The sequence below is a fragment of the Colossoma macropomum genome, unplaced genomic scaffold, assembly GCF_904425465.1.
Source record: "Colossoma macropomum unplaced genomic scaffold, Colossoma_macropomum, whole genome shotgun sequence".
NCBI classification, from domain to species: Eukaryota; Metazoa; Chordata; class Actinopteri; order Characiformes; family Serrasalmidae; genus Colossoma; species Colossoma macropomum.
Window position 1 is genome coordinate 25,283,051 of NW_023494788.1, and position 27,285 is coordinate 25,310,335.

Sequence of the window (27,285 nt, forward strand, 5' to 3'; positions counted from 1 at the left end):
ACATAAACGAACACTGATAATTTTACTCAAAATGAGTGGCACAAATTAAGACAAATGTGACTACTGTGTTTTAAGTTTTAAATGTACACTTTACACTATGTGCAGAAATTCAACAAACACAACATACCTGCAGTGAAAAAAGCTGTTCACAAAACAGTTAGAAATTCATTACAATGTAAAAGCACATATTAAGCATATATTTAAAACAATCTGGCAACAAGCTAAGCAAATTTTACTTTGTAAGAATTCTTGAAATAAGCAACAAAAAAAGGAATATTGCTTTCATCAACTTCAGAGCACATGTGAATACACTACGTTTGTTAAAAAGGCTGCTTTTGAGAATCCTAAGAAAAAAAACAACTGAATCCCCTAAATTCAGTATTACAAAGATACTCAAATAACACCATCTCAAAATCCCTGAAATAAAACAATGTAACATGAGGCTACTTCTCTAAACAAGTAAAAAAAAAGCCTTTATTTAAGATCATAACTATTGACACAACATTGTACCAATCTAATCAGTGACTTTTTTGTACTTATTTTGTGCCATAAATTACTTAAACAAGACAAAAATGATTAGTGAGAGTTTCAGAGAAGAAAAGATCAGACCAATCAAAACACGTCATGGGCGGAGCTGTCCGGCTTGACTCCGCCTCGTTGGCTTTTGGTTCCGTATGACCGTTAAGCCAAACGCGACCGTTTCGAGCTGTGTATGTTCAAATCATACTCACCAAATGAACGATACATGTTTAACTGCCATTTTATTAACCTAGTATAGTAAAACCTCTTCAAAACATTAGCTTATGCGCATTACTACCTTACTTCTCACCGAGCGCTAATTCTACATGCCTGGATGTAGTAGAATGAGGACGACCTCACTTCTTCTGCTTACAAAAGGTAAGGAGCAGTGAAATAAGGTTTAAAAATCACGATCACGAATCACGAATTGAAGTTCAGCTCACATACTCTTAGCTGTCAGCTGACAAAGGCTACGTTTACACAGCAGGTAAAAGTGGCCCAAATTCGATCTTTTTCCTCAAATGTGACACAGATGTGTCATCTGTGTGGCAGTGTGAACAGCAAAAAACGCATTGAATCTGACATTTTCAATTACGATTTGAGACGCTGATATGTGGTGCTGAAATCCGATACGTATCCGATCTGCGGCAATGCGACTCAGTCTGAACATCCGGATCGGAATTCATGCGACTTTTGCGTCAGTACAACTCGACATTCGTCATAAATTCGCGCTGCTGTGACTCATAAACATTTAGGCTGATGTTTCTGTACCAAAACATTAGAAGAGACTCATCAAACCGCTCCGTGATCGAAGAGGTTTAGAACGAAACGGCCGAACGCGGCCGGAGGAGACCGAGGCTGCAGCGTCAGAGAACAGTTTAAAGAATCCGAGGACACGAACCAAAAAGCGGCCGTGGCCGAATAACGCGCCCTTTTTTCGGCGAACACATTCTGGGTGATGAGTCCAACTGTCAACCACTGGAACGTTATACTCGCTCATGCGATGCTGGCGGAGACGAAACTGAAAGCTCCGGGAGCGACAGGCGTTCACTGACCGTCATGACTGTTTACCTCTGGTCGAGCCGCCACGTGAAGCACTGTTCTTTTGCGCATGCGGGTCGGTTTAGGAGCGTGATCTGTTCAGACTGATGCCGCATACAGGTCACATTTAAAAGATAGTGTGAACAGCCAAACAAAAAAAAAATCGGATTTGGTGAGAAAATCAGATTTGGGCCACTTTTACCTGCGGTGTAAACGTAGCGAAAGTCACTGACAACTTAAAGTTACTACCTTATTGACTCATAATAGCAAGGCAATATAATAAAATATAATAATATAATTCGGGTCAAGTCGAAAATGTAATAAAAGTTAAACTTGGTACCCTGCCATTAGAGCAGAAATTAGAGATTAAACGTTTGGGACCACACCAGCCAGAGGATTTTAACATCATTCACTCTGGAATAGACAAGAACTGCTCCTTCAATCCACCAGGGGTTCATGAGAAAACATGTCTAACTGTCTCTCCTGCTTTTGCTTGCCTGCCCTTGCTTTGCTATCACTTGAATTCATTCATGGATTGGTGGACTTTGACAAAAAAGTTTTTGACAAGTTTGCCCAGATGAAAGATTGTCAGGCATCTTTTCTTTTCGAGCGGTGAACGTCACTAGTGAGTCATTTTGCATTATTACAAGGCATGTTATTCCTAATGGCCGGAAAGCAATGTGTTTTTGTGAGATCTAATGTCGTTATCATGTCACTCATTCCTGTCTCCACCTCCATTGACTCCTGCACCAAGTTACATTAATTTGTAAATTTGTGATTTCATTGGTGGAGCATGTTTGTGTTTGGATCAGGTTTGTGTGTAGTTTTATTGGCGAGTCATCTGCTGCCCCTACAGTTTATTGTGCCCCACCAGGCTTTCTGTGGCAGAGACACCACTGCTGTTCACTCTACTGGACATTCCTTGCTGGTCCACTTTGTAGATATAAGGTCAGAGATGAAAGCACTGCTGTGTCTGATCCACTCGTATTAGCACAACACACACTAACACACCACCAGTCATCAGTGACATCACTGTCACTGATGACTGTGCTGAGAATGATCCACTGCCCAAATAATACTTTGGTGGTCCTGACTATTGAAGAAGAGGGTAACAAGATGCTAACAAACTATGCAGAGAAACAGATAGACCACAGTCTGTAATTGTATAACTCTAAAATGCACTTATATGTAGGTGAAGCTTATATAATGGACAAAGAGTGTAGATACAAGGGGGTGTTCCTAATAAAGTGCTCAGTGAGTGTAGAAGCTACCGATTACACTCGATAGATTTCTGTTGTTTCTGTGTATAAACAATGGGTAATCCTTGACTTTCCAGCAAACAGCATAACAGGACCCATTGTTACAGCCAAATTTACAGTGTGGCTAGCCAGCATAGCCAGAAACTTAAAGCAAACTGTAACTTCAACACACAAGGAAATTCAAATGTATAATGAAAATGACAAAACACTTTATTCACTTAATATTACCTGAATACTTGAGAATGCCACTCTTGTCTGCTGGACAGATTACAGTGAAGTTAAGGCTAGAGTGCATGCACCCAATTTAAACAGTTAATAATTTAATAATTTAAATAAATTAAAATTTTACAGCATGTTATATAATTATGTTATACAATATATACATATGATTTCTATATATACTTACTTATGGTTTTATAATTTATTTCCATATATATTTTTGATAGTGGGGTATATATATTGGCCTAAATCACTTACAATGTATAAGTGTACTTGGTTTTCACTTTGCAAATGCACTAACACCGAAAACAAGTTCACAACTCAATGTTATACCAGTGTTGAAATGGGGTTAATATACAAATATTAAAAATAAGTCCACATTTAATATTATATGAATGTGAAAATGGAGTTGATTTACCAATATTAAAAACAAATTCACTGTTCAATGTTATAGCAATGTTGAAATGATGGTCATATACATCTGACTCTGTTGCTTTGGAGACAAGATTTCAACTTGATTTCAGCATTGTGATAACGTTATGTTTTATATATGTGTGTATATATATATGTTTTTAAACACTTCAGTGCTACTGCTGAGCTAAGAATAGTCCACCAACCAAAAATATCCAGCCAACAGCGTCCTGTGGGCAGCGTCCATGGGGGTCCTGACCACTGAAGAACAGGGTAAAAAGGGACTAACAAAGTATGCATAGAAACAGATGGACTACAGCCTGTAATTGTAGAACTACAAAGTAGTTAAAATAAGTCAATTGTTTTCTTAAAAACACTTTTTATTTATTTGTTATGTATTGTCCTTTATAGTGGACAACAGGGCATTGGATAGTAATTATGTTGGTGTAATTTTTCTTGTTTCATATACTGCAGACCAACCCTGCTGCAACATCAGCAAACCTTGTCATCAGTCTTTGAAGTCTTGGGGCCATATTACAGAAAATTGTCATGGCCACTTCAGTTAAGACTGAAATTAGGACAGAAGCCATTACAGAACAACAGTTCGTAAGTCTATAATATAATTTCAGATAAGAAAACGGTATTACAGAAACATCCCAAGTTGCCAAAATATCCTAAATATTTTCTTAACTGTAAGACTACCCCTGAGCTGTGTTAACTTCTATTTTAATCGTCTGTTTCTATTGTTTTATGCAGTGATAGGCAGTTCACTACAAGTAACTTAATGACGTTAGCTACATTTTTCTACACCGAAAACGGTGCTTTGTGAGTTTTTTTAACAGCGTTTAAAAGCCCCAGACACTGCAGACACGATCTCCACCTTCCCCTCTTATTACCTTCATGTGTTAATGTTTGATAAAAACTCGTGAGGTACAACATTACAGTGATGGTGGTGAACGTGTGTTTGTTTATTAGGAGGAATAACGTAGCGCGCTTGGCTAAAGCGTTTGGGAAATAAAAATTGAAACTGGACAGCGGCGACGCTCTGAGTAAACAGCGAGGAGCGCTGTCACAATATTCTTAACCCCCATGCTTTAGTTTTAGTTGAACTTTTTTAGTAACGGTGGCTAACGTTAGCTGTCTGGCTAACTCTGGCTAACTGTTTATGTTTCAGCTGTGCGCGTATGGTCGGTTGCTAGGTAACAGACACGACAGTTGATTGGCGACTTAAATCGAGTGAGTTAAGATTTCCTAACTTGAGATAAGAAATGATGCTGTAAGATTCCTAAATTAAGATTGCCTCTGTAATACGAATTTGTGTAAAAATCTTGACCTGTCAGATCTTAAGTTTAGATAAAAAGACTTTTCTGTAATACGGCCCCTGATCATTAACGTACTGCTCTAAATCCAGTACTTAGGGTGTCATTTAGTAGCAAACTGTTCCATGGTAACTATAGTGATGAATCTTGAAGAGATGAATGAAGAGAATTAATTTATTTTTAATGTTTTAATTTTAAAATGTACAAGTACGTAAAAGGAGATTTTCTAATAAATTAGGAAATTAAATAAAGCTCAGATCCCGAACTTAAATGCTTGCATACAGTTATTACAGTTGTCCAGGTAGCAGTAAGAGTAATACTTAAAATACTGGCGGTACAAAAAATGAGGACCAAAAAGAAAAAAAAAATAGATACAGTAATATCACAGTAATGTGCCATTTTGAAAAGGTAGAACTCCTGACACACCCCAACAAACAGGAAAGGCTAGGATGTCCTCTACATGGAACACCAGGTTTTAGCACTGTAGCTTATATGGCTTTTGAAATATCCTTTGGAGACTTATGTCCCCCCACAGAGGACAAAAATGAATAACCAGTTCGCACGAGGATATAATGAGTTCGTCATTTGAATTTAACGCCTCTGACAATAGCTCTGCTGCATAGAAAGCCAAATTGTCCAATTTTCGCCACAAACCTCTGTATTTATATTATGGCGTATATCACTGTAATGACAATTTAAAAACAGCGTAAAAACAGTCATTGGATTAAACCCGTTTTTACCCGATTGTGCCACTAAAAGATTAAAAGCTTTAGAGTTTGAAAAGAGAACACAGTGGCATCTGGTGGTGATGTTTAGAAATTATAGCAGCCATTATCTCGAGACTGTGGACGAAGCACCTACATTGTTTTATTTATTTCATAGTATCAGTTTGATATGTAAATGAGTACACTTAATACGTTCATTTCGACCTTGTTGATAAAATACATCGTATTCATATGTATGCATGTTTTCTTCTAATTTATTTGATGGGTGTGAATGCTTAAATAAAGGTCGTGTTAAAAATGCATAACCAGTGGCTTCACTTGTCTTACAGTTCGTGAAATAAGACTTCAAAAAATCGCGACAGTCAAAGCCCAGTGAATTTCGATGTTTCCAGCCTCACCAGTCGTGCGGTAATGGACAATCACAGGCTTCTTGCGAAACGGTGTGCTTTACAAAAGTGAAAGGAGTTTCGACGCATCGGTACCATGTGCTCCGTCATAAGATCCAGCTCGAGAAAGTTTATCCCGAACTTTTTTGACTGAACGTAATATTAGTTTATATGGTATGGATGGCATTGTCTAACAATGCCCCCGTATTACTGGCATTCACACGCTAACAAATATATGTCTAGCCATTTACGGGGGGGAGGTTATAAAAACAAGAGATACAGACTTCAGATCGTCTGCACCAAAGCCAGCAAAAGCTTAAAACAGGAGCGCCCTTCAATGTTAAGACAAACCCAGAAATCGTTACTGAACGACAATTTTCCTCATCAGTGGAGTTTTCCTAAATGCATTTCTGTTATCAGCTAATTACACGAGAGCACACGCCATTTAAGGGTCATTACATTTTTTTAAAAAGACACTTCCCATATGATCACAAAGACATTCACTCTTTCATGTGTTTGTGTTAACCCTGCTGAAAACCCCCACAGAAACCATTAAGTGGTGTTGTTGGTTCCTGGTGGTTCGTTTGGCTTTTTCGATGTATTGATATAATGTCAAACCATTGAGATCCTTTACAGATGACCAATGCCTGATTGCAAATGCTTTTAATGGTTTCCTAATAGGATCTAAAGGTGGTCTAAAGGAACGTAGCAGTTTCTGTTGGAAACTATTAAGCCAATTCCCATTAGAAAGCAAAACCGTTAGGTTTCAGTCTTATGGTTTCCGGTGGTTATAGAAATTCCTGTATTTTTGCTGCAGGACTCCTACAGGACAAGCATATAGATCGGAAGTCACTACAGCTTATTGACAAGTATATAAAAATATACTAGTAAAGATTATCCATAGCTTAAAGTATTTTACAGCAGACACACTATAGCAGTCATAGGTTAATATTACGTTACTAGAATTCGTTAAGTAAGGCTGCTACACGGTTAAGAGCTGAAAATCAATATTCCAATCATTGATTCAGAAGAAGGCATAGCTTGCAATTCCACTTCCGCTCAAAATGTAAAAGCACCTGTTGCTCTGTGCTCAAAACACACTGAAATATCAGGGAAAAGCTAAAAAGCTACCAAGACAAACGCTTCTTAAAAGCATTCTGCTACTATCATTTCTAGCCAAATGTCATTTCACTGTGAAACACTACCAAATGTGAAAAATAAGAATTAGCTGGGCAAAAATTAGAACTACTCGTTTAAAGCAGTCAGTTCAGTACCAAGGAAGCTCTGTAGTCGGTGTAATAATTGAGAACAGCTATGTAATGACAAATATAGAACATGTAAAATTCTTTCTGCAGGCTTACACCTCATCAAAAATGTATATAAAAAGTTTCATTATACAGAAACAGAACCAACAACTAAAGGTACTTTTGTATTAAGAAATTGATTTAATTTTCTCATGTAAAAAAGGTGCCGTCATTAAAATACAAAAGCGTAATTTCCAGCGCAAAAATGGAGCTAAAACCTTTTGGGGAACACTTGCAACAATAAAACTACAGACTTTTCTATTAAATACAGGTACACTGCTGAAGTCCTGTATAACAGCTTCAGTAGGAAATGTCAGAATATTTCCAAGTCCTTGGGGCTTGTCCATCCATAGTCATGGCTGATGTGACTCAGTGAAAACCTAGGAAGGGATAGGAAGGAGGAGGAGGAGGAGGAGGAGGAGAAGGGTAAAGAAGAAAAAAGGGAAAAAACCCACACATGGATTACTGACACCACAGAAATGTTAACCAAGCACAGTGCAAAATTATTAAACAATTAATGCCAAATTTCCCTATTAGGTGTGCGACATATTCCCTGAACGTGAACACAATGCACCATTTGGGTTTAGGTCCACTGATATTGAGAGCAAACAAATATCAATATACAACAATATAATAACACTTGACCAACACGTAGTGAAGGCAGGTTGATTACATACCTAGACCGCAGGATATCCTAATGGGATATTTCAGTCAAATCACAATCGAACCCAGGTATTCAACAGGTCGCCTGTATAAACAAACTTCTACATCTATTTTTAAGTAGCGGAATAACTGAAACACCTAAATATAGGAATCAAAAGTAAATAGAAACCCTTAGTAGTCAGTTAACAAGACATGAGTATTCAGTATCCCCACATCACCCAAATATGCAAAAATTACCTAAAGAACTAATGGAACAATGCAGTGTACAGAACTTCAGTAGTATGAACAGAACTGTACATTCCCCTCAGCCATAACATCTAAAAAGATGTAAGCTTAAGCTGTTAAACTTTATTTAAAAAAAAAAAATTAACATACAGTTGCATTTCAGTGTTTCACAACGTGTTCTGCAGAAAGGTATACAATACAAATGACAATCCTGCGTATATTTTTAAAAAAAAGGTGGTGTAAACTACATTGCTAGGTTAATTTACAAACAATGAAATAGTTGGCTTTGCCACATCGGTATTAACTATAGGGAGTTTTACAGAAACGACCGACTGAACGTAAAAGTGAATTAAACATAACTAAACAGACTTGCAATACATTGTTATCTATATTGCAAGTTGGCAGTTTCAGCAGAACTTGGTTTAGCCTATTCCCAACTCAAATCTAAAACCTAAAATTGACTGGACATGTGAACAAGGCTTGAAAGAAATGTCCGAATTTAAACTAATAAAACAAAATTAAATGGTTAGGATGAAATTGTACATGCATAATTCAGCTCAGAACAAACTGTTTTGAAGGAGACTAAAACTTGTCCTACAACAAAAACTGGTCAAACAAGTCAGGTTTCTTGGAAGCAGCCTTCCTACCTGTTAAGAATTGAGGTCTTTTAGGTAAGGTTTCACAGTGTCCGCCATTTCTTAATGGTGTTTAGCAGAGACCAGATGAAAGATGCTTTCTGCCCAATATGACGAAATATAAGGACAGCCTGCAGAGTCCTTCAATCAGTGATTTTCTCTCTCTTTTAATATGCGCCTCCGTAACCACCCCGACCATAGCCAGCTGCACCACCACGAGGGTAAGGGGCACCGCTCCGACCACCATAAGTGTTCCCGCCTTTCATGGGCCCGTAACCAGACGACTGCTGACCGTATCCACTGCCAAAATCACTGTAGCCATTGCCGCCACCGTAGCCCCCCATCTGGTCGGCGTATCCTCCTCCATAGCTACCTCCATAACCTCCTCCATAGCCACCTCCATAACCTCCGCCATAGCCACCTTCGCTGCCGCCATATCCTCCACCGTAGCCACCCCCATAGCTGTTGTAACCACCTCTTCCACCAGCGAAGCCATTTTGATTTCTCCCCATTCCTCTACCTCCTCTTCCCCTTCCGCCACGAGCTCCACCGGCAGCCTGTATCTCTTGTCTTGTGAGTGCCTTCTTCACCTCTACTTTGTGCCCTTTTACTGTGTGAAACTTGAGCACAACTGCTTTGTCTGCAGAGTCATTGTCCTCAAAGTGCACAAAGCCAAAGCCACGCTTCTTGCCGGTATCCTTATCAGTAATGACTTCGGCTTTCTCGATTACACCAAACTGAGCAAAAAAATCATGTAGGTCTTCTTCTTCGATGTCGTCTTTGAGGCCCCCAACAAATATTTTCTTTACTTTGGCAAGAGCCTCAGGTTTGCCTGCATCTTCACGAGCCACCGCTCTTTTCAGCTCCACGTTTTTTCCATCTACAACATGTGGCCTAGCGGCCATTGCTGCGTCCGCTTCTTCCTCGCTTGAATATGTAACAAAGCCGAAACAACGAGACCGCTGAAGTTGGTCGTTTTGAACAACAACGCAGTCGGTTAACTTCCCGTACTGTTCAAAATGAGCACGAAGTCCTTCGTTTGTGGTTTGGACATTCAATCCACCAACAAAAAGTTTGCGAAGTTGGTCCATTGTTCTGAACGTGTATAACGTCTTCCTCAATGCTTCAGAAGTCTGCCCTTCGAAGAAAAGAAGAGTAGCGTCCTTTAAACTGTAGCCGTAATGACGTCAGAGACGTACGTACGTTCAGAAAAACACTCCTCCATCGGAAAAGTGGAGAGATGTGATTCGAGTAATAACGCATTTTGAACTGAAATTGGTTGCACAATTCTTAACCGTATGAAGAGACCACAGCGTATAAATGCTATATAGTCTCAGTTCGGGTTCTTTGTTATATATTAGATTTAAATACGTTTAGGCTTTCTGAGAAAAAAAAAATAGACCATAAGGAAAATTTATACACCTGTTTTTTATGCGTGAGATACATTTCAAATGAATTGTTAAATTCAAAAATATATTCCAAACACTAAAGTACACTTAATAAATAAATTAAAAAAATGAGTTTCTAGCATTTTGAAAAGCATTCATATGTATTTATTTTTTTAGATGTATTAGCATAGATTCAGTTCTTTTCTGTTGATTGAATTACAGACGGCAAGATGTTTTATTACCCCTGCAGATTGGTACCAAGTGCTGCAGTGGCAACATTTGTTTGGCACTTCCTTATGCAGGCAGATTACGACTTTGGTTCCTAAAGCTGTTTCTTTGCTCTAAAACCAGCTTACTGACAATTTTATGTTAACTTACCTATCTGATTACACATCCCAGTTCACTAAAATTCATTCTGAAGACCACTTTTTTCATTGCTATGCAGTCTAGTATTGTGAAAATGCATTGCAATATCTTTGAGATAAAACAGACACAAAGTGTTATTGATGTGAAGAATATGCAGTACCCCATTAGTAGTTTTTGTTTTGTTTGATTAGTTAGTTAGTTAATTTGTTTTTTGGAGGACATTACCATAACACAGCTAACATATGTAGGTTGTGGAAGAATAATGTGAGAAAATGAAAAACCACCTAAGCTAAATTCAGTCTCATAATGTCACATAATATTTATTTAATTTTGTTAAGTGTTTAAAATGTTAAAATGAACATTTATAGAAGTTTAACAAAAAATATGCTTATCCAGTAATAAAAAGTATGTTTTAAACAGCCTCTACTGAATTGTTGAAGAAAAGACAACTCTGTCCTGTCTTTGTGGCTATGGCTTTCATATGATTAGATGGAGCTGTGGCCATCTGAAGGTCAAGACAAAATAATGGTCATAGAAAAATTTGGGCACCAGACAAATGGTCAGAGAAAAATTTGGGCACCAGCAATGCTGCTGTCTAATCCACATGTGTATTTTGTTCCATTCTGGAGGCAGCTGCCTAAATAGTCACTGCTTTCAAAGGCAGCTGTTTTTTTAGGCAGCATTTTAACCGAAAAGGAATCCTAGCAGGCATTGCACTGGGGACATTTCCATCATACGTCATAAGTTTCACGTCTATACACGTCTTGTTTGTTTACTTGCAGTTGCCCGCTGTAGGAGTTGGATCTTTGCATGCTGGGTGGAAGTGGCTGCTCTTGTGACAGCAGGAAACAGCCACTTCACTGCCACTTAACCCCCACTTTTATTAGCGACCGCCACTGCACAGCCACTGTGCCGCCAGTTCACTGTCACTTCACCGCCACTTTCATTTCTGACCGCCACTGTGCAGCCACTTCACCGTCACTTTTATTAGTGATCGTCACTGCGCAGCCACTTCACTGTCACCTCACCATCACTTTTATTAGCTACTGCCACAGCGCAGCCACTTCAACGTCACCTCACTGTCATTTTTATTAGCTACTGCCACAGCGCAGCTGTTATTAGCGACCGTCACCGCACAGCCACTTCGTCACCTCACTGTCTCTTTTATTAGCGACCACCACTGCACTGCCACTCCACCATCACCTTTATACGCAACCTTCACTGCACAGCCACTTCACTGTCACTTTTATTAGCTACCGTCACTGCGCTGCCACTTCACCATCACTTTTTTTAGTGACCATCACGGCACAGCCACATCACCGTCACTTTTATTAGCAATCGCCACTGCGCAGCCACTTCACTGTCATTTTTATTAGCTACCGCCACTGCGCTGCCACTTCACCGTCACTTTTATTAGCGACCGCCACCACGCCGCCACTTCCTCATTTTTCTTATCAACCGCCACTGTGCAGGCATTTCGTCATTTTTATTAGCGATCGCCGTTGCACTGCCACTGCGCCACCACTGCGCCGCCACTTCACCGTCACTTTTCTTATCGACCGCCACTGCGCCTCCACTTCAGTCACTTTTCTTATCGACTGCCACTGCGCCGCCACTTCACCGTCACTTTTCTTATTGACTGCCACAGCGCAGCCACTTCACTGCCACTTTTATTAGTGACCTTCACTGCACCGGCACTTCACTGTCACTGCCCCATCACTTCACTGTCACTTTTATTAGCGACCGACACTGCACCTTCACTGTGCCGGCAGTGTTATTAGCGGCCGGTTCTGCACCTGAAACATTTATTAGCCACTTCATCTGGGGCATATTTCGTGGTAGCTGTCACACCATCTGCACAGGTTCGGTGAGAAGTCACACGAGCCACGACTATCCAAAGGGATTTGCCATGGGCTGTAGGTTTGTGGCGCTTAGTGTTTGGCGATTTTAGGAGATAAGGAATTACTGGAAACCACTACATTCCTTAATAAGTTGCATCGTACATTGCAGGCTATTTAACTTAACTTGTAACTTTTTTACGAAGTAATTAGGAAAAAAATGTCTAAGTGAAGTCACAGATGAATTTATCTAGCCTCACTAAAATGCTGTGTAGTTATGTTAACCATGTTATTTTGGTTTTGTACAGAGAATATTTTGTAATGTGGCAATATAAATCTACGTCATCCTGTGATGGTTGTTCAGTTGATTGGAGGATACCTAATTTTTTTTTTTCCCTTTTTCATTGTTTCATTTTCAGTTTGGTGTTGGGGTACCAAAGTCAGAAGCCCCATTCTCATAAGGCTGAGAAGTGAGAGATTTAAAAACATGAAAAAATACACCATACCTGTAAAAAGACATTGTAAAGAAATGTTGAATTTGAGTTAGTTCTGAAAAAAAAGTTAAAAAAGTAAAAAAAAATACTAATAGATAGAATAAACGATATAATTCAAGTGTTCTTTATTTGGAGAGAAACTACACCCCACATTTCAGTTAACTCCACCTCCGGCTCAATCAAAAATGGGAGGGGCATTCTGGGATGGGCACACTGAGAGGGGCACTGCATTGAACTATGGGTTTGGAGGTGGGGCTACAAGGGAAACCGGGTGAGTGTCAAACCATCCTACTATAGCGCAAATTTATAGGTAATATCTTACTTAAAACTAAGTAAGACGTTTCAATAGCTTAAATCACTGTGTCCGAAAATGCTACCAACATTACAACTACAGCTATAATAGTTTGATAGCCTAAACCCTCTTTTCAGAAAATGTTACCAACATTAAAATAATAATTAGGATATTTTGATAGCCTACATCAGCCTATAATGGAATTATAGCAATATTAAGATTAGTCTCCCATATGGAGAAATTATATTTATTTTAAATGTATTTCTCAAATATATTTTTGCAATATGTGAAAATGGCCAAAATATATTTCTTAAATATATATTTCAAATGCATTTATTTGTATTTGTTATTATATTTTTCAATTGTATGTAATTTCAATAAAGGTTGAAGATGTGACTAAATATACATGAACTGAATGAAAGTTACTGACTTCTTGCATTGTACTTTGCATTATGATGCAGTAAGACATTGTATGTCAAACAGACAAGATATCAAATCAAACTACATTTTCACAGTATATCAATACCTACAACACTTGTTTATGTCATGTTAAAGGTCCATTTAATAACATTTACAATTAAGATACTGGAGTACAAATTCCAAAATTTCAAAAAATACAAAAAATTTCAAAAGGTTTCCAAACAGTAAAGTGCATTAGACAAAGTATTTTGGCAGTTTTCATACATTTTCAAATGTACTTTAGAAATAAATTAACATACATGTATTTTTCTATAGTACATTTCTATGTGTAATATTTCCCCATACATTTTAGTACAAATGCATTTTAAAATATATTTACTAATATTATCAGTATGGCAATATATTTTGAAATGCTTTTTTGTGTTTGGAATGTAATTTGGCATGGATTGCAATGTATTTGAAATGTATTAAGTTATGTCCACATATTTTTCCATATGGGCTGTTTGATAGACTTATAGTAAGCCTGAATCAACATGAAAAACACAAGTTACTATGTGGTAGTAATGATATGTGCATGCTCAGACCGCTGGATGGAGAACAAATTGTTAGAACACAGGCTGCATAAAAGTGACGGAGCAGTGGCGGTGAAGTGGGCAGTCACTGATAAAAGTGATGGTGGAGTGGCGGTGGAGTGGCGGTGAAGTGACGAAGCAGTGGTGGTGAAGTGGCTGTGGAGTGGCAGGCTCTAATATTATTGAATGTATTGTGAATGAAGAACAGTTTGCTTTAAGGATTAGAATATGTCGTTACATACTTGACTTGGTGCCCCACACCGTAAAACATTTTGTAAAATTACAGTAATTAACTGGCAGCAATTTCACCAGTATTGTGCTGTTTTTTTTTACAGTACAGATACTGTAATTACAATTACAGCACATTACTGTAATCCAAATATACACATTACTGCATTTTTTACATTTACAGCAGTTAACTGTTAATTGCTTTTACAGCAAAACATTGTTTATATACACTGTTACAAAATACAGCGTACTGTAATAATTCCATAGTATACTATACAGTATTTAACTGTTGATTTGTATTCCAAAATAGTAATGAAACCAAACAAACCCAGACTCCAATTAAATATTTATTGTCTTTAAAGGAAAACTTAAATGGTCTTCTACAGAAAATCAGACACCAAGAATTCTTAATCAAATGATGAAATAAGAGTTCTTTAACACACATGGTGTACCATAAAGGCAAAAAGAAAACCTTCACAAGAATTCAGCTTCTAAATAAAGGTTTTTCACTATGCAAAGTGTACTATGAAGGCACAAAAAACGTCCAACGGATAGAACAAAAGTGCTGTTCACAGTGAAGGTTTATCAAACAGACTGCATCATAGTCCTCTGCACTGCAATTTTGTGTGCATCTAAAAATATAGCCAGGCTCAATCATCAGAACTAGCATATATAGCAGACTGTAAGTCTATAAGCTTCCTTATCAAGGTGCACACATGATGATTAAGGGGCACGTGTTTCTTCCCAGTTCGCTTGCTGGTGACTTTACCTTGGTGAGCTTTGGATCCACACTCTGGGTTTATTCCAGTTATCCACATGGGTATTTAAGGCAAACATGAAATGAAAATCAGAGCCTATGTTACTTCCTTAATGTGATATATTACCGAGTCAAACAGGTGGGTGGCACATGCTTTTGGATTCGATGGTGAAATTCCAGCATTTCAAGACAAGGTTGGCAATTGGAGCAGGAAAATATGATATTGTTTAATATTATTTTTCCCGCCCTCCTGCACATATTGGCCTCAGACACCTATGGAGTTATTTTTGTGCCAAAAGTTTCAAACAAAATAATAAAATCCACAAGCAAAATATTAGGTAGCAAAATGTCCTATATGTGTTGCAAGTGTTGCAAAAAAACCCCAAAAAGATCCCTACTTATTTTCACTCATTTCGCCACTTTTTTTTTTGCTGATTTTGCTGATATGTTTTTGCTTTTGAAATCTTTCTGTTGCTTTTGAATTTTGGCACATTTTCAAAAAAGTCTTGAAAGAGGGTGTTCACCTGTACTCTCTACTGGTCAACAGATTTGAAGAGATAGATCTTCTGTAGCCTCTTGGTGTGAACCGCCCTAACTTGGCAGAACACATTGCGCTTAGTGCTGCCTTGGGTGCAGTGTTGTACTGGCATATCTGACATGATTAGCAATGTGTCATATTCCTTTTACATTATTAATGTAACACATGTTTAGGTTCCTGTGTCAAATGATATAACTTATTTTCGGCACTGAAGAACACAAAAATCCTCATTGAACAAAGCTGTACAACCTTTTGAGTTTACAGATGCTGGCAATAACCAACATAGCAGTGTGGTTTCGAGCTAACTTGGCTAGCCATACTGGTAATGTAACTACACTGCTTAAATATATCTAATGTTAGTTTACTGTATTAATACGAAAACTGATTTGGAACAGCAGCATTCCGTAAACTGGTGTGCTGAAATAGAAAGCCGCTTTCAGTGACTGATATGGAAGGATTCTGTGGTTAGAAACAAGAACAGGCTTACAAAACAACCTTTATAACCCACAAAATGTAAAGGCCAACCATGACATCAACTCATGGCAGGAGTAACTTGTAGCTGGCAGTAATCAGTGGTATTTTTCACTCTTTACTGTGTTTATGCCAGTGCTACTTTATTTCCCACAGCCCCCAGCAGGTTCACCAACTTTTTGCTGAAAACACCTGACACAACTCATGAAGGTACTGATAATCAACTGATGAGCTGGATCTGGTGTTTTAAGTAAAGGAACAGCAGAAACTGTGCAGAACTGTAGGTCATCAGGAGCAGGGTTAAGAAACATTGATTTAAACAGCTGCAAAGCTCACCTAGTTAGCCCTTTAGAGGACACTTTTAGGCTAATTAGTGCTAGCGTCTGCAAACCTGAAAGGTAGCATAGCTTCATTCAACAGCTAAGTTCACCTAAAATACTTAAATTTCCAAAATATAGTTTTCTATACAGGATGACACAGGTCTATGGCAGCATTTTCCAGACTTTTTTTCAAATCCAAATTTGAACATGGTAATTAAATGATGTATTTACAGCTGTGTGATGTACTTCAAATTTAAATCAAAACATATATTTGCATTTGCATTTCTGAGTATGATGGCTAGAAAAAATATTAAGAAAAAGCACGTTTTTTTGACATTTAATTTTTATTGTCATCATGATATAACTCTGACATATTAAAAACAGCATATCAATTGCCTATTTGCAATTGCATTTCCGCATTGTCATTTTGGCAGGGCTGGAGTGCGACAATGAGGAAATGCAACTGCAAATGGATGACAATTATTCTGTTTGTAGTATGTTAGGGTTACACCATTAAGAAAATGAACATGAAATGTCAGAAAGACTTTACTTTTCCATGTTAACTTTTTCCAGCTATTACACCCAGGAGTTCAAATGCAAGTACACATTTTGCATTTGAATTATCTTTTTAATAATGCACACTCATATGGGAAACGCAACTGTAAGTTCTCACTGAATTAATACTTTCAAATCTGCATTTGAATTTGAAAAAAAGGCTGGTTTGGGTAATCCTCATCATCATCTCGTGACTCCTTTTGGTGTGTGCCTTGAGCTGCTGGAACTTTTTTAGGAGCCATCTTGTTCTCCTGTAGTTGTTTTTGTTGAGATAGTTGTAGCTTGTGGACACTGTGCCCACCTGCTGTGGTCACTGTCACCTTGAGTTATTGTCTTTGCTACCCCTTGTGGTCGATGTCCTCAGCTGTTACCACTGCCACCATTTGTGATGTGTGGTGTGAAGTGTGGTGGCCACTATAGATGGTGCTGTGGTGGGTGAGTGGCCCGGAGGCTCCTAATTCACCACACTTGGACATCAGGTCTCTATTTCCTAGTGTTCTGAAGTTTATTGCAACTACGCACACAAAAATATTTACACTAGTGAATTTAACAAGTGCAATTCTGCTGAAATAGCTCTGAGGCTGGGAGGCCACAGAGATCTTCCCAAATCACAAAGGAATTAACTCCTGCATTGTCCCATTTCCCTCTTAAATTGGTAGCCCCTCCCACATTGGATATGGGTCATATCACTGCTCCGATCCAGGGGTGACAAGAAAACAAACAATATGCATATATATTACATACATACACACTGTGGCCATTTCTCATCATGTATACATGTATACATTTAACATATAAATAGTACTATTAAGCTAGCATTATTTAATATTGTGTTCTCTCTTTTACAGGTACCTGCAACCTGGATCGTACCTCACTTGAATCGCCCTGGACCGAAGGTATGTAGAAGTTTAGATTTATTTCCTTTGAATGTTTGCCATAATAAGAGTCTTTTTTGGTCTTTTTTCCCTAAAGCAGCAGGATTACACCTGAATCTCAAAATATGTGAATTATTGCCAATCAAGGATTGCACTTTAACAACAGCATATGGTATCCCAATTAAAGGTGCAGTCAAATATTTGAAATTACTCATAATTAGGACAACATTGTTAAATTAAATATTTGGAATAGAATTAAAGACTGTAAAGTAAAATTAAATGTGTAGTTACAAAAAGACATGTCTATTCTTAATCAAATCTATTTAACCCAAATGGAAAGCTTAGCTGTATTAGATGTATCTACACTGCTTATTCATTAGCCTTTCTGAAAAAGGCTTCTAAAGCTATTAATCAATTGATTTTAACTTTATTTGCAGGAATAAATCACATACCATTAGGAAAGCATTACTCTTTAAGGATTATAAAGAGAAGGACTCAATTTTGACTGTATTAATGGTTCTTTAAAGATATACTGGCTTAAAATGCTTTTACTGTGTGCCTCAATCTGTTTTCAGGAGAATTGGTGGAGTTCAATTTCTACTACAGAGTGATTTTTCTCTTTTCACAAGCAAGTGTTAATGTACTGGAAAATGTTGTATAAACATAATTTTATTCCATGTTATACCAACATGGAATAATAGGTGTGTCTTTTATAGACAGAAATAATTTTTTTAAGGAATGGGTGGAGGGCGGCACGGTGGAGCAGTGGGTAGCGCTGTCGCCTCACAGCAAGAAGGGCCTGGGTTCGATTCCCGGCCGGGCGACCAGGGTCGTCTCTGTGTGGAGTTTGCATGTTCTCCCCGTGTCTGCGTGGGTTTCCTCCGGGTACTCCGGTTTCCTCCCACAGTCCAAAAACATGCAGTCAGGCCAATTGGACATGCTAAATTGCCCCTAGGTGTGAGTGTGTGTGTGGATGTATATGTCTGTTTGTCTGCCCTGCGATGGGCTGGCGACCTGTCCAGGGTGTATCCTGCCTTCCGCCCGATGACAGCTGGGATAGGCTCCAGCACCCCACCGCGACCCGGAAGGATAAGCGGCTTAGATGATGGATGGATGGATGGATGGAATGGGTGGATAAAGAGATCTGGTCTGCAGCTCACTTATTAGATAAAGGGGGTAACATGCTAGATTATAAGAATTTTTGTGAAAAGTATGGTTTTATTTGTTCTCGAAAGCAATTTAACTTGATTATAAAAGCAATCCTTTTATCCTTACCTGAGTTGGTGTGCAATGTAAATAAATATTTATCTGTATCTGTTTCTTTACCACCACTTGTAAGTGGTTACAATTTTTTGGATTATAATCTCCCTAATAAACTAATAAAAGCTGGTTTTTGCTCTTAATTATATCAACTACAAACTTCCAGTAACATTTTGTTACGATCCTATCCTAAAAAATCAGTTTCTAAATTACTTTCATGTCATTTCACATTCCTTGTGGCCTCCAAAGCTAAAGAAGTTCACTATAAGGTGATCAGTAACGTCTCCCCCTCAAGTGAGTTTTTGAGACTTAGGTTTGGTTTTGAACAGAGCACTTGTGTTTTTGTAAGAATGACATTAAGACTACAGACCCCCTTTTTTACTTATGCACTCACTCAGGATTATTTTGGAATGACTTGTATTGCTGGTTGAAGGTTAAGATCCCAGTACTGAACACCTTTTCAATAAATGTTGTAATGCTTGGGATGATAATGGAAGATACTAGGATGGATCTGTTTATTAGTGTTATCATCATTTTAGGAAAATATTATATTCAGAAATGCAATATGCAATGTAATAAAATGTTAATAAAAACAAAATTCAATGATGTGCAAATCATTTAAACCCTATATTTCATTGAAAATAGTACAAAGAAAACAAATCAAATGTTGAAACTGAGAAATGTTATTGTTTTTTTGAAAAATATATACCCATTTTGAATTTGATGCCAACAACGCCACTGTGTTTACCACTGTGTTTACCACTGTGTTTCATCACCTCTTCTTTTAACAAACTCTGTAAGCATTTGGGAACTGAGGAGACCAATTGCTGTAGTTTTGAAAGTGAAATGTTTTCCCATTTTTGTTTAACATAGAATTTTAGCAGCTCAACAGTTTGGGGTCTCCTTTGTCGTATTTTTCATTTTATAATGTGCCAAATGTTATCAGTGGATGACAGGTCTGGATTGCAGGCAGGTTAGTTTAACACTCGGCCTCTTTTAATACAGAGCCATGCTGTTGTACTACATGCAGAATGTGGTCTGACATTGTCTTGCTGAAATAATCAAGGACTTCTCTGAAAAATACATCATCTGGATGGCAGCATATGTTGCCAAAACATGTATATATCGTTCAGCATTAATGGTGCCTTCACAGATGTGCACCTCATCCATGCCATGTGCACTAATGCACCCCTATTCTACCATGAACACTGGCATTTGAACTGTGCACTGATAACAAGCTGAGTGGTCTTCAGCCCAGTGTCCATGATTTTCAAAAATAATGTTGATTTGTCGGATCACAGAACACTGCTCATAGAGTTTCTGACTGTCACTGGAAGATGGCTCCCGTCAGTCTGAGAGGAGATGGCGACCCCTGAGCAGAAAGCGTTTTGCATTCTCCACTTCAGTAAGAATGAATCTGTCATAACTGTGCAATGTGATTTTCGGCAACAGTGAATCTACGACAGCACAGAGTTGTTGGTTTCGCAATACTGGATGATCTCCGAAATCGCATTGAAAGAGCTGTGAGTTCAGTGACACCCGACATGCTCAATCAAGTATGGGATGAATTTGACTATCGCGTTGATGTTGTCCATACAGCTGGAGGAGGTCATATTGAGCACTTGTAAAATTACATAATAAACTTTATGCTCACTTAAACCATTTACAATTTACTGCATTGTTCCGTAATGATTTACAAGTGAAACAAATCCTTTTGAAATCGGATATATATATGGCATGCCGTTTAGGAAATTATTTATATATATATATATATATATATATATATATATATATATATATATATATATAAAATGAATGAAAAATCTGAATATATGGAATGAAACTTGTGAATATGGAATAAAATATGACGTCATCGAAGCACTTGCGCCATGTTGTTTTTTCAATGTGTGACATTATTTCATACGGTTGTAGGCAGTGCGTCAGCATGAAATCTAGTAGCAGTAATCTTAAATAGTGAGGCAATAATTAACACGGGCGAACGGATGTACGAGCCGAAGTAATACTAGAAAGAAACATGCCATTCACCTCACAGGAGCAGCCCACAAGCAGCCTAGAGTGCAGAAATGAGTAAAGAGCGGTTGTAGGGATGGAGTATAGTATTGGGGTTCACTGTATTCTTCCACAGTGAAGCGGAGAATAAAGTTCATTAGTAAAACAGCATTAAATATGGTTACTGGTATTATTTTGGCCCGTACATCCGTTCGCCAGGGTGTTAATTATCCTCTCACTATTCAGGATTACCACCACTAGATTTCGTGCTGACTCAGTCATAGCGACGCGCTGCCGGCATCCGTACGGAATCTCGCACATCCAAAGCACAAGACGGCGCCAGTGCCTTGATGACGTCAGATTTTATTCCATATTCTCAAGGTTCATTCCATATATTCAGTTTCGTTCCATATTCTCAAGTTCCATTCCATATTCCATATATATATATATATATATATATATATATATATATATATATATATATATATATATATATATTTATATACACACATATATATATATACACACATATATATATATGTATATGTATATGTATATATATATATATATATCAGTCTTTGTTCCACTGAGATGTATTGAATGAATGTTGATATATATACAATGAACTTTCATATATATAGAATGAACATTGATACATATTGAACGGAGATTGATATATATTGAATGAACATTGATGTATATGGATTGAGCATTAAGATAAAAAAAATACTATAGTTGATAAAATGCTCTGTTCAGACAGAGAGGGACTTTTGAGATTGTATGTGCTGTAGCCTTGGCCCTGTCCCTCCTGCTTTTGTTATTTAATGTTATGTTGTTGCTCTTTGGTTACAGTGTGTGTATGTGTTTATTGTGTTATTTTGTGTCCAGCTCAGGGTTAGTTAGAGTGCATTTGTGTTTGGTAACCATCAGAAGAAAGAGTAGGACTAAGAGTGACCTACCTCAATTTTCAGTTGATTTTCAAGTGACATTGTTTTCCCTTGCTCTCAATAAAGATCATTTTCAAACAGAAATGATGGCCTCATCTATATATCTATATATCTGTATGTTTTACTTTGTGCTGCTAAGTGCCTCTGCTCTTTGTCACCGTGTGTTATGTGCCTTTTTGTTGATTCTTATGCTTATTAAAAGAGAATGTAAAAAAATGTACTGCAGCCAGTCATCAGAGGACGTCAGACGTTTTGGCTTCACTTTTCACCCCCTGTCGTCCAGGCCACTGAGTGCATAATAGCACGGTAGGTGGCAGTGTGCACATCTAGTCTGTGATTCGCCATAACCCACAGCAGACGAAGAACAAGAATTCAAACTGATTGGGCTCTATGCATGCAGCTCGTAGTCTGTGGATAAAGGTAGAAAATAAACTATTCGTTTTACCTCACAAATGCATGTTACAGTTTGACGCCAACTGATAAAATATAATTTTTTGAAAGAGCGTGTTTGTTATTGTTTTCTCACGTTCGGTAACGGTAAACGTTAGGAAAAGGTGATGGATTTCAAAAATGAGCTGGCAACGGCTGCTAGTTAGCTAGGTTAGCTAGCTGCCTAACTTAGCTTTGTAAACATTGCCTGTTGAGATGACTGAAAATGTTTTCAGTGTTTTTTAGTGTAGGATTTAACCTGTTGTCGCAGATTATCCCCAGTGCTGTATTAACTGGTCTATGCGGGCTAAATTAACTGTAATCTGTCAGTTTGGGCGTTTTGCGAAAGTAAAGTTGTTTTGCCACAGTTACAGTTCTTTCACTTCAGCTGAAAAAATGTGTCTCACTTCATCTTTGCCAAGATTTGAATTCGATGATGTATTCAGAATGGTTGGAGAACACACAACAATAGCCACGTTTACATACATCCTAGTAATCCGTTAATAATCTGACTAATAACTCAATCGGAATACAATACCTCCATGTACACACTTCAATCGAAATAGACTAGTCCGATCAAGGCCATTAGGATTACAGTTTCTAATCGAATGAACGAGGTGGATAATCCTGTAACGTTAAATAATCTGTTAAATAGAAGAATAACCATGTAAACGCCTGTATCTGATTACGTCAGAGTCTGTTTATGTGGAGCCTGGCCACTTCCTATTTCCCCCGTTATATCAAAAGCAGGACTGCAAAACGCCAGAGGGCGCCCGCAAGTGAGTCCTCAATGAATGGGAGTAAATGGAGCTCAACGGCTAAAAATGAGAAGTTAGAATAGTTTCTAATCACTTGCCCAGAACTTTCTTTCAATTTTAGAAAGTCGAAGGGTGTATTTTTTTTGACTAAAAAAGCAGAAAAAAATTAACCTATATCTTTCCATTTTTCTACAGCAAACGGGGTTTGGGCTGTAGGACATTGGAGTGCTGATTGGTTAGTGAGAGGAGCAGCTCTGTGGCTGTTCACACTCATAGACGTCATGAACGTACATGAGGGGGCAGTCGTGGGCTGGAGGTTAGGGAACCAGTCAGTCATGGACTGTCAGCCGAGCAGATCGAACCGGAAGGTTGCCGGTTCGATCTGCTCGGCTGACAGTCCATGACTGAAGTGCCCTTGAGCAAGGCACCCAACCCCCATTTGCTCCCCGGGTGCTGTGGATAGGGCTGCCCACCGCTCCGGGCAAGTGTGCTCACTGCCCCTAGTGTGTGTGTTCACTAGTGTGCATGTATGTGGGTGTTTCACTGCACAGATGGGTTAAATGTGGAGGTCTAATTCCACAGTGTGCAAACACAGTTGGCTGATGGTCTGAATTCATGAATTCTGAATTCGAGAGGTGCCGTTTTAAACTATAAGTCGAGTTTAAAAGCTCTTAAAATATAACAGCAGAAATAAAGTGTATTATGCTGTACAGTGTTCAGGAAATGACTGTGTTCTTTTTCACTCATTCATTTTGGACTTGCTCAGGAGCTCCTTCTAGTGTTTGAGAAACCCAGAAGACGTTACAGAGTGGTAATGTTCCTCTCTACAAGTTCTCTGATTACATTCCCAATAGGAAAGTTTAAGTATGTTCTGCGCATGTGCGTTTATGTCATAGTTAAATTTTTTAACGTGGGTGTGAGCAGAAATTGGTCTGCAGAGGAAACAAAGTTCATGCTTTGAACTTTAAAAAAGGGTGGTGGGACTGGCGTCCAGCTTACATGTCTCCAAGCATGCCGACTTCTTACCCCTTCTTTAAGACGTACATGTGAAGTACATTTTCCTGAGTCCACCATAATATTAAATTAATTAAAAACACAAGCACTGCTTACTGCTGGTATCGTCTACACTAAGTGGTACTTTACGCTTGGGGGTATATGTGGATTGGATTACTTGTAGTGTTGTTGAGTAGAGTGAGCATATAAACACCTCAGAGCATAAATGCTTCATGAAAAAATTCCTTCACAGTTATCACAGACATGCTAGCAGAACGGGATGTCGAACGAACATCTACTCCCCTCTGAGGAGACACTTTCTCAGATGAAAACTTTCTCTGAAAGCGGCTGTAGCAGCAACTTTAAAGCACAAACTGCACGTTAACGCTAGCAGCGGTGAAATGCTGACACAGAGGTTCTTTTTCTCTGTATGAAAAGTTTATTCCTTTATTAATTGCACTTCGTTAATTACAATTTTTTCTCTGCTCATTGTCAGCTGACAAACCACTGAAACTGAGATAATGTTGTTTTTGCTTCAAACTTGAACACTTGAGTAAGCTGTAAACGCTCTACTCAGCATCATTGTTGCTTTAGCGGAAGCAGCATTACCCTGCAACGACTACTTCCAGCAGAAAAAATGCGGAAATGTGAAAAGGGCCTATTGCCAACAATATTTGGAGACCTAGATAAATTATTCGGGGTAATCAGAAAGACATTGTCCTTCCTAAATGTGTGTATGTAATACCTATACCATAATTTGTTAGAAATGCTATAATTTATATTTATAATATAATATAATTTATATTATAATTTTATATTTTTATATTTAAAAAAATTTCCACTGTTTTTCATGTAAAACTCATAATGAGTTTTTACCTTTGAACATGTTCTCGTGTTTTCCATAATCCCCCGAAACATAATTAATAAACTGTATTTGTTTGTTCTTGACTGTAGTCTTTGCTATCCATATGGCAACATTTAAATATATGCATTAATTTCTCTCAAACATCTCATTCAAAAGATGTCAGCTACAGATGGTGAGATTCAGACATTAAGGCAGAAGGTGGAAGCGACAGAAGCAGCTCTTCAAAAAGCAGCGCAGTATGGACTGCAGCTCTTGGACGACAAAATGGATCTGCAGAATAAGTTGGAAGAGCAGCGAATTGAAATGACTGCAGTGATAGAGGTAAGCTTTAAACCAGACAACATTTGAGATTCACAAACCTCACACATTTATATTATGGATAATGGATGCATTGATCAATGAACTGTGAAGCACATTTATTACTGAAATATTTTGATATTTTGGGACAGACTCCTTCAGAGGTTTTAGACCTGAATAACTTACTGTCTTGAAGTTAAATAGGCCACAGCATGTACTACACATCTCCAGAAAAAATATGTTGCTCAAAAATTACAGTTGTAATTCACAAACATACAAACAAATACACTTAGCTGTTACTAATTTTCCTGGTTTTATTTGTGTGTACTATAGGCCTGGAGCAATGAATTAATAAATTCCATAATGTTGATTAAAAAATTGTTAACAACAAGTCTTGTAATCGATTAGGTGGCTTGACAGCGCATCTGCTTTTTATCTAACGTTACATCACTTCATTACAGTTTTTATGATTGCTTTCATGCTAAATTTGGAACACACAATTAGTGAAACCTGACACTGAAGAAGCATAACCTGTGAAGTGTCAATTATTTATCGCAGTGTTACTGAGCTCTGCTACAGCCTGTTTAGACTAATAAATCATTGTGATGATTAGTTTTTAATCACAGTGTTACTGAGCTCTGCTACAGCCTGAGTAGACTAATAAATCATTGTGATGATCATTTATTAATCTTAGTGTTACTGAGCTCTTTTGAGGTACGATCAAACTAATAATCTCAGTAGTGCTTGCAGGTGATAAGTTTAGCATCGATGTTGTACTGGACTCCTGCTCAGGGGAAGAGAAGAATTTCTGATCTTCATTTAAACAATAAGTGAATTTTCCACAAAGATTACAGGAAAAAAAGTGATGGCAGGGAACAGTGTAAATTAAGCAAAAAATTGGCTAAATGTATTCTGAAGATGTTGTATTCTGAATAAATTGTAATTGAATGCATTGCTGAATACATTTATGATAGTGTATTCTGTTTCCAGCCAACTACTTTTGACTTGGTCAAGTATTTTGTCCAACACTGTCAGTGTGCAGTACTGGTCTTGTATGTTGTTTGATTACTTATATATTTTACTCTAACATTATCTCTGAATAAAAAAAACAAGATTGTATCATTAGAAAAGCAGAAATGTTTAAGGTGTTTTAGATTGAGCACAGCAGTGTGTAACTGGTTCAAACAGATTTAGATCATAAAAACTCTGTGTGCGCCACACAGTGACAAAATTGAGTTTGCATAAATTGCTGTACAGTTTTGAATGAAGTGTTTCATTTTGCAAACGATCTGAGGTGTTCTGTTGCTAGTGGCTATATGAACTGTGTGTAGTGTTTGGGCAAAATGAGCCCTGTAAAATTGTGCTTAAGCAATAGTGAAAAACTGTAAAAGATATACAGATTGCTCAGACTGCAGTGCAGAGGTAAGGGTCGCGCGTGGTTAGAAAAGTCCAAAAAATGGAAATATGAGGCTTTCATTGCCATCTCTGGTGATTTTAACCACATTTCACTGGACTCAATGCTCACTGCTTTTTACCAGTATGTAGACTGCCCCACTAGGAAGAACAATTGATCTCCTTTATGCCAATGTGAAGGATGCATACACCGCCACACCCCTGCCCCCTCTGGGAAAATCTGACCACAAACTGGTCTACCTGCAGCCTCAGTACAAACCCTGTGTTCGAAGACAAGCTGTAACCACACGCTCCTTCAGAAAATGGTCTCCTGAAGCCGAAGCGGATCTCAGGGATTGTTTCGAGTCCACTGAATGGAGTGTACTGCAGGAGCCATATGGGGAGGACATTGAGGGGATTACACACTGCATGACGGACTACATGAACTTTAGCATGGACATTGTTGTTCCTGTGAAAACTGTGCACTGCTTTGCTAATACCAAGCCCTGGATAA

At 38.1% G+C, this 27,285-nt stretch overlaps 2 protein-coding genes and 1 long non-coding RNA gene across 7 annotated transcripts in view; 2 read left to right on the forward strand and 1 right to left on the reverse strand.

Moving 5' to 3' along the window:
• Positions 1–632: 632 nt before the first annotated feature.
• Positions 633–18,681, forward strand: LOC118807095. The gene is made up of 3 exons (XR_005007166.1): positions 633–897; positions 17,794–17,841; positions 18,396–18,681. It is a non-coding gene; the product is annotated as an uncharacterized LOC118807095 (long non-coding RNA).
• On the reverse strand, positions 8,872–9,877 carry LOC118807094 (heterogeneous nuclear ribonucleoprotein A0-like). Its single transcript, XM_036568908.1, has one exon. It carries the CDS (start codon positions 9,795–9,797, stop codon positions 8,874–8,876), a length of 924 nt encoding a protein of 307 aa, XP_036424801.1. The 5' UTR covers positions 9,798–9,877; the 3' UTR covers positions 8,872–8,873.
• Positions 18,682–22,346: 3,665 nt separating the features above from the next.
• spdl1 (spindle apparatus coiled-coil protein 1) overlaps positions 22,347–27,285 on the forward strand; it is an 81,611-nt gene continuing 76,672 nt past the window's right edge. For 4 of the 5 annotated variants that reach the window (XM_036568910.1, XM_036568912.1, XM_036568909.1 and 1 more), the window contains exons 1-2: positions 22,347–22,457; positions 25,239–25,403. In XM_036568910.1, coding sequence (XP_036424803.1) covers positions 22,428–22,457; positions 25,239–25,403 — 195 coding nt within the window. In that variant the 5' untranslated portion in view covers positions 22,347–22,427. The remainder of the gene's footprint in view (positions 22,458–25,238; positions 25,404–27,285) is intronic. The other variant, XM_036568913.1, reaches the window with a different exon arrangement.

Bases quoted from the DNA above. Each gene is read 5' to 3' on its own strand.
- LOC118807094 (XM_036568908.1), bottom strand. From the start codon at position 9,797: ATGGACCAACTTCGCAAACTTTTTGTTGGTGGATTGAATGTCCAAACC.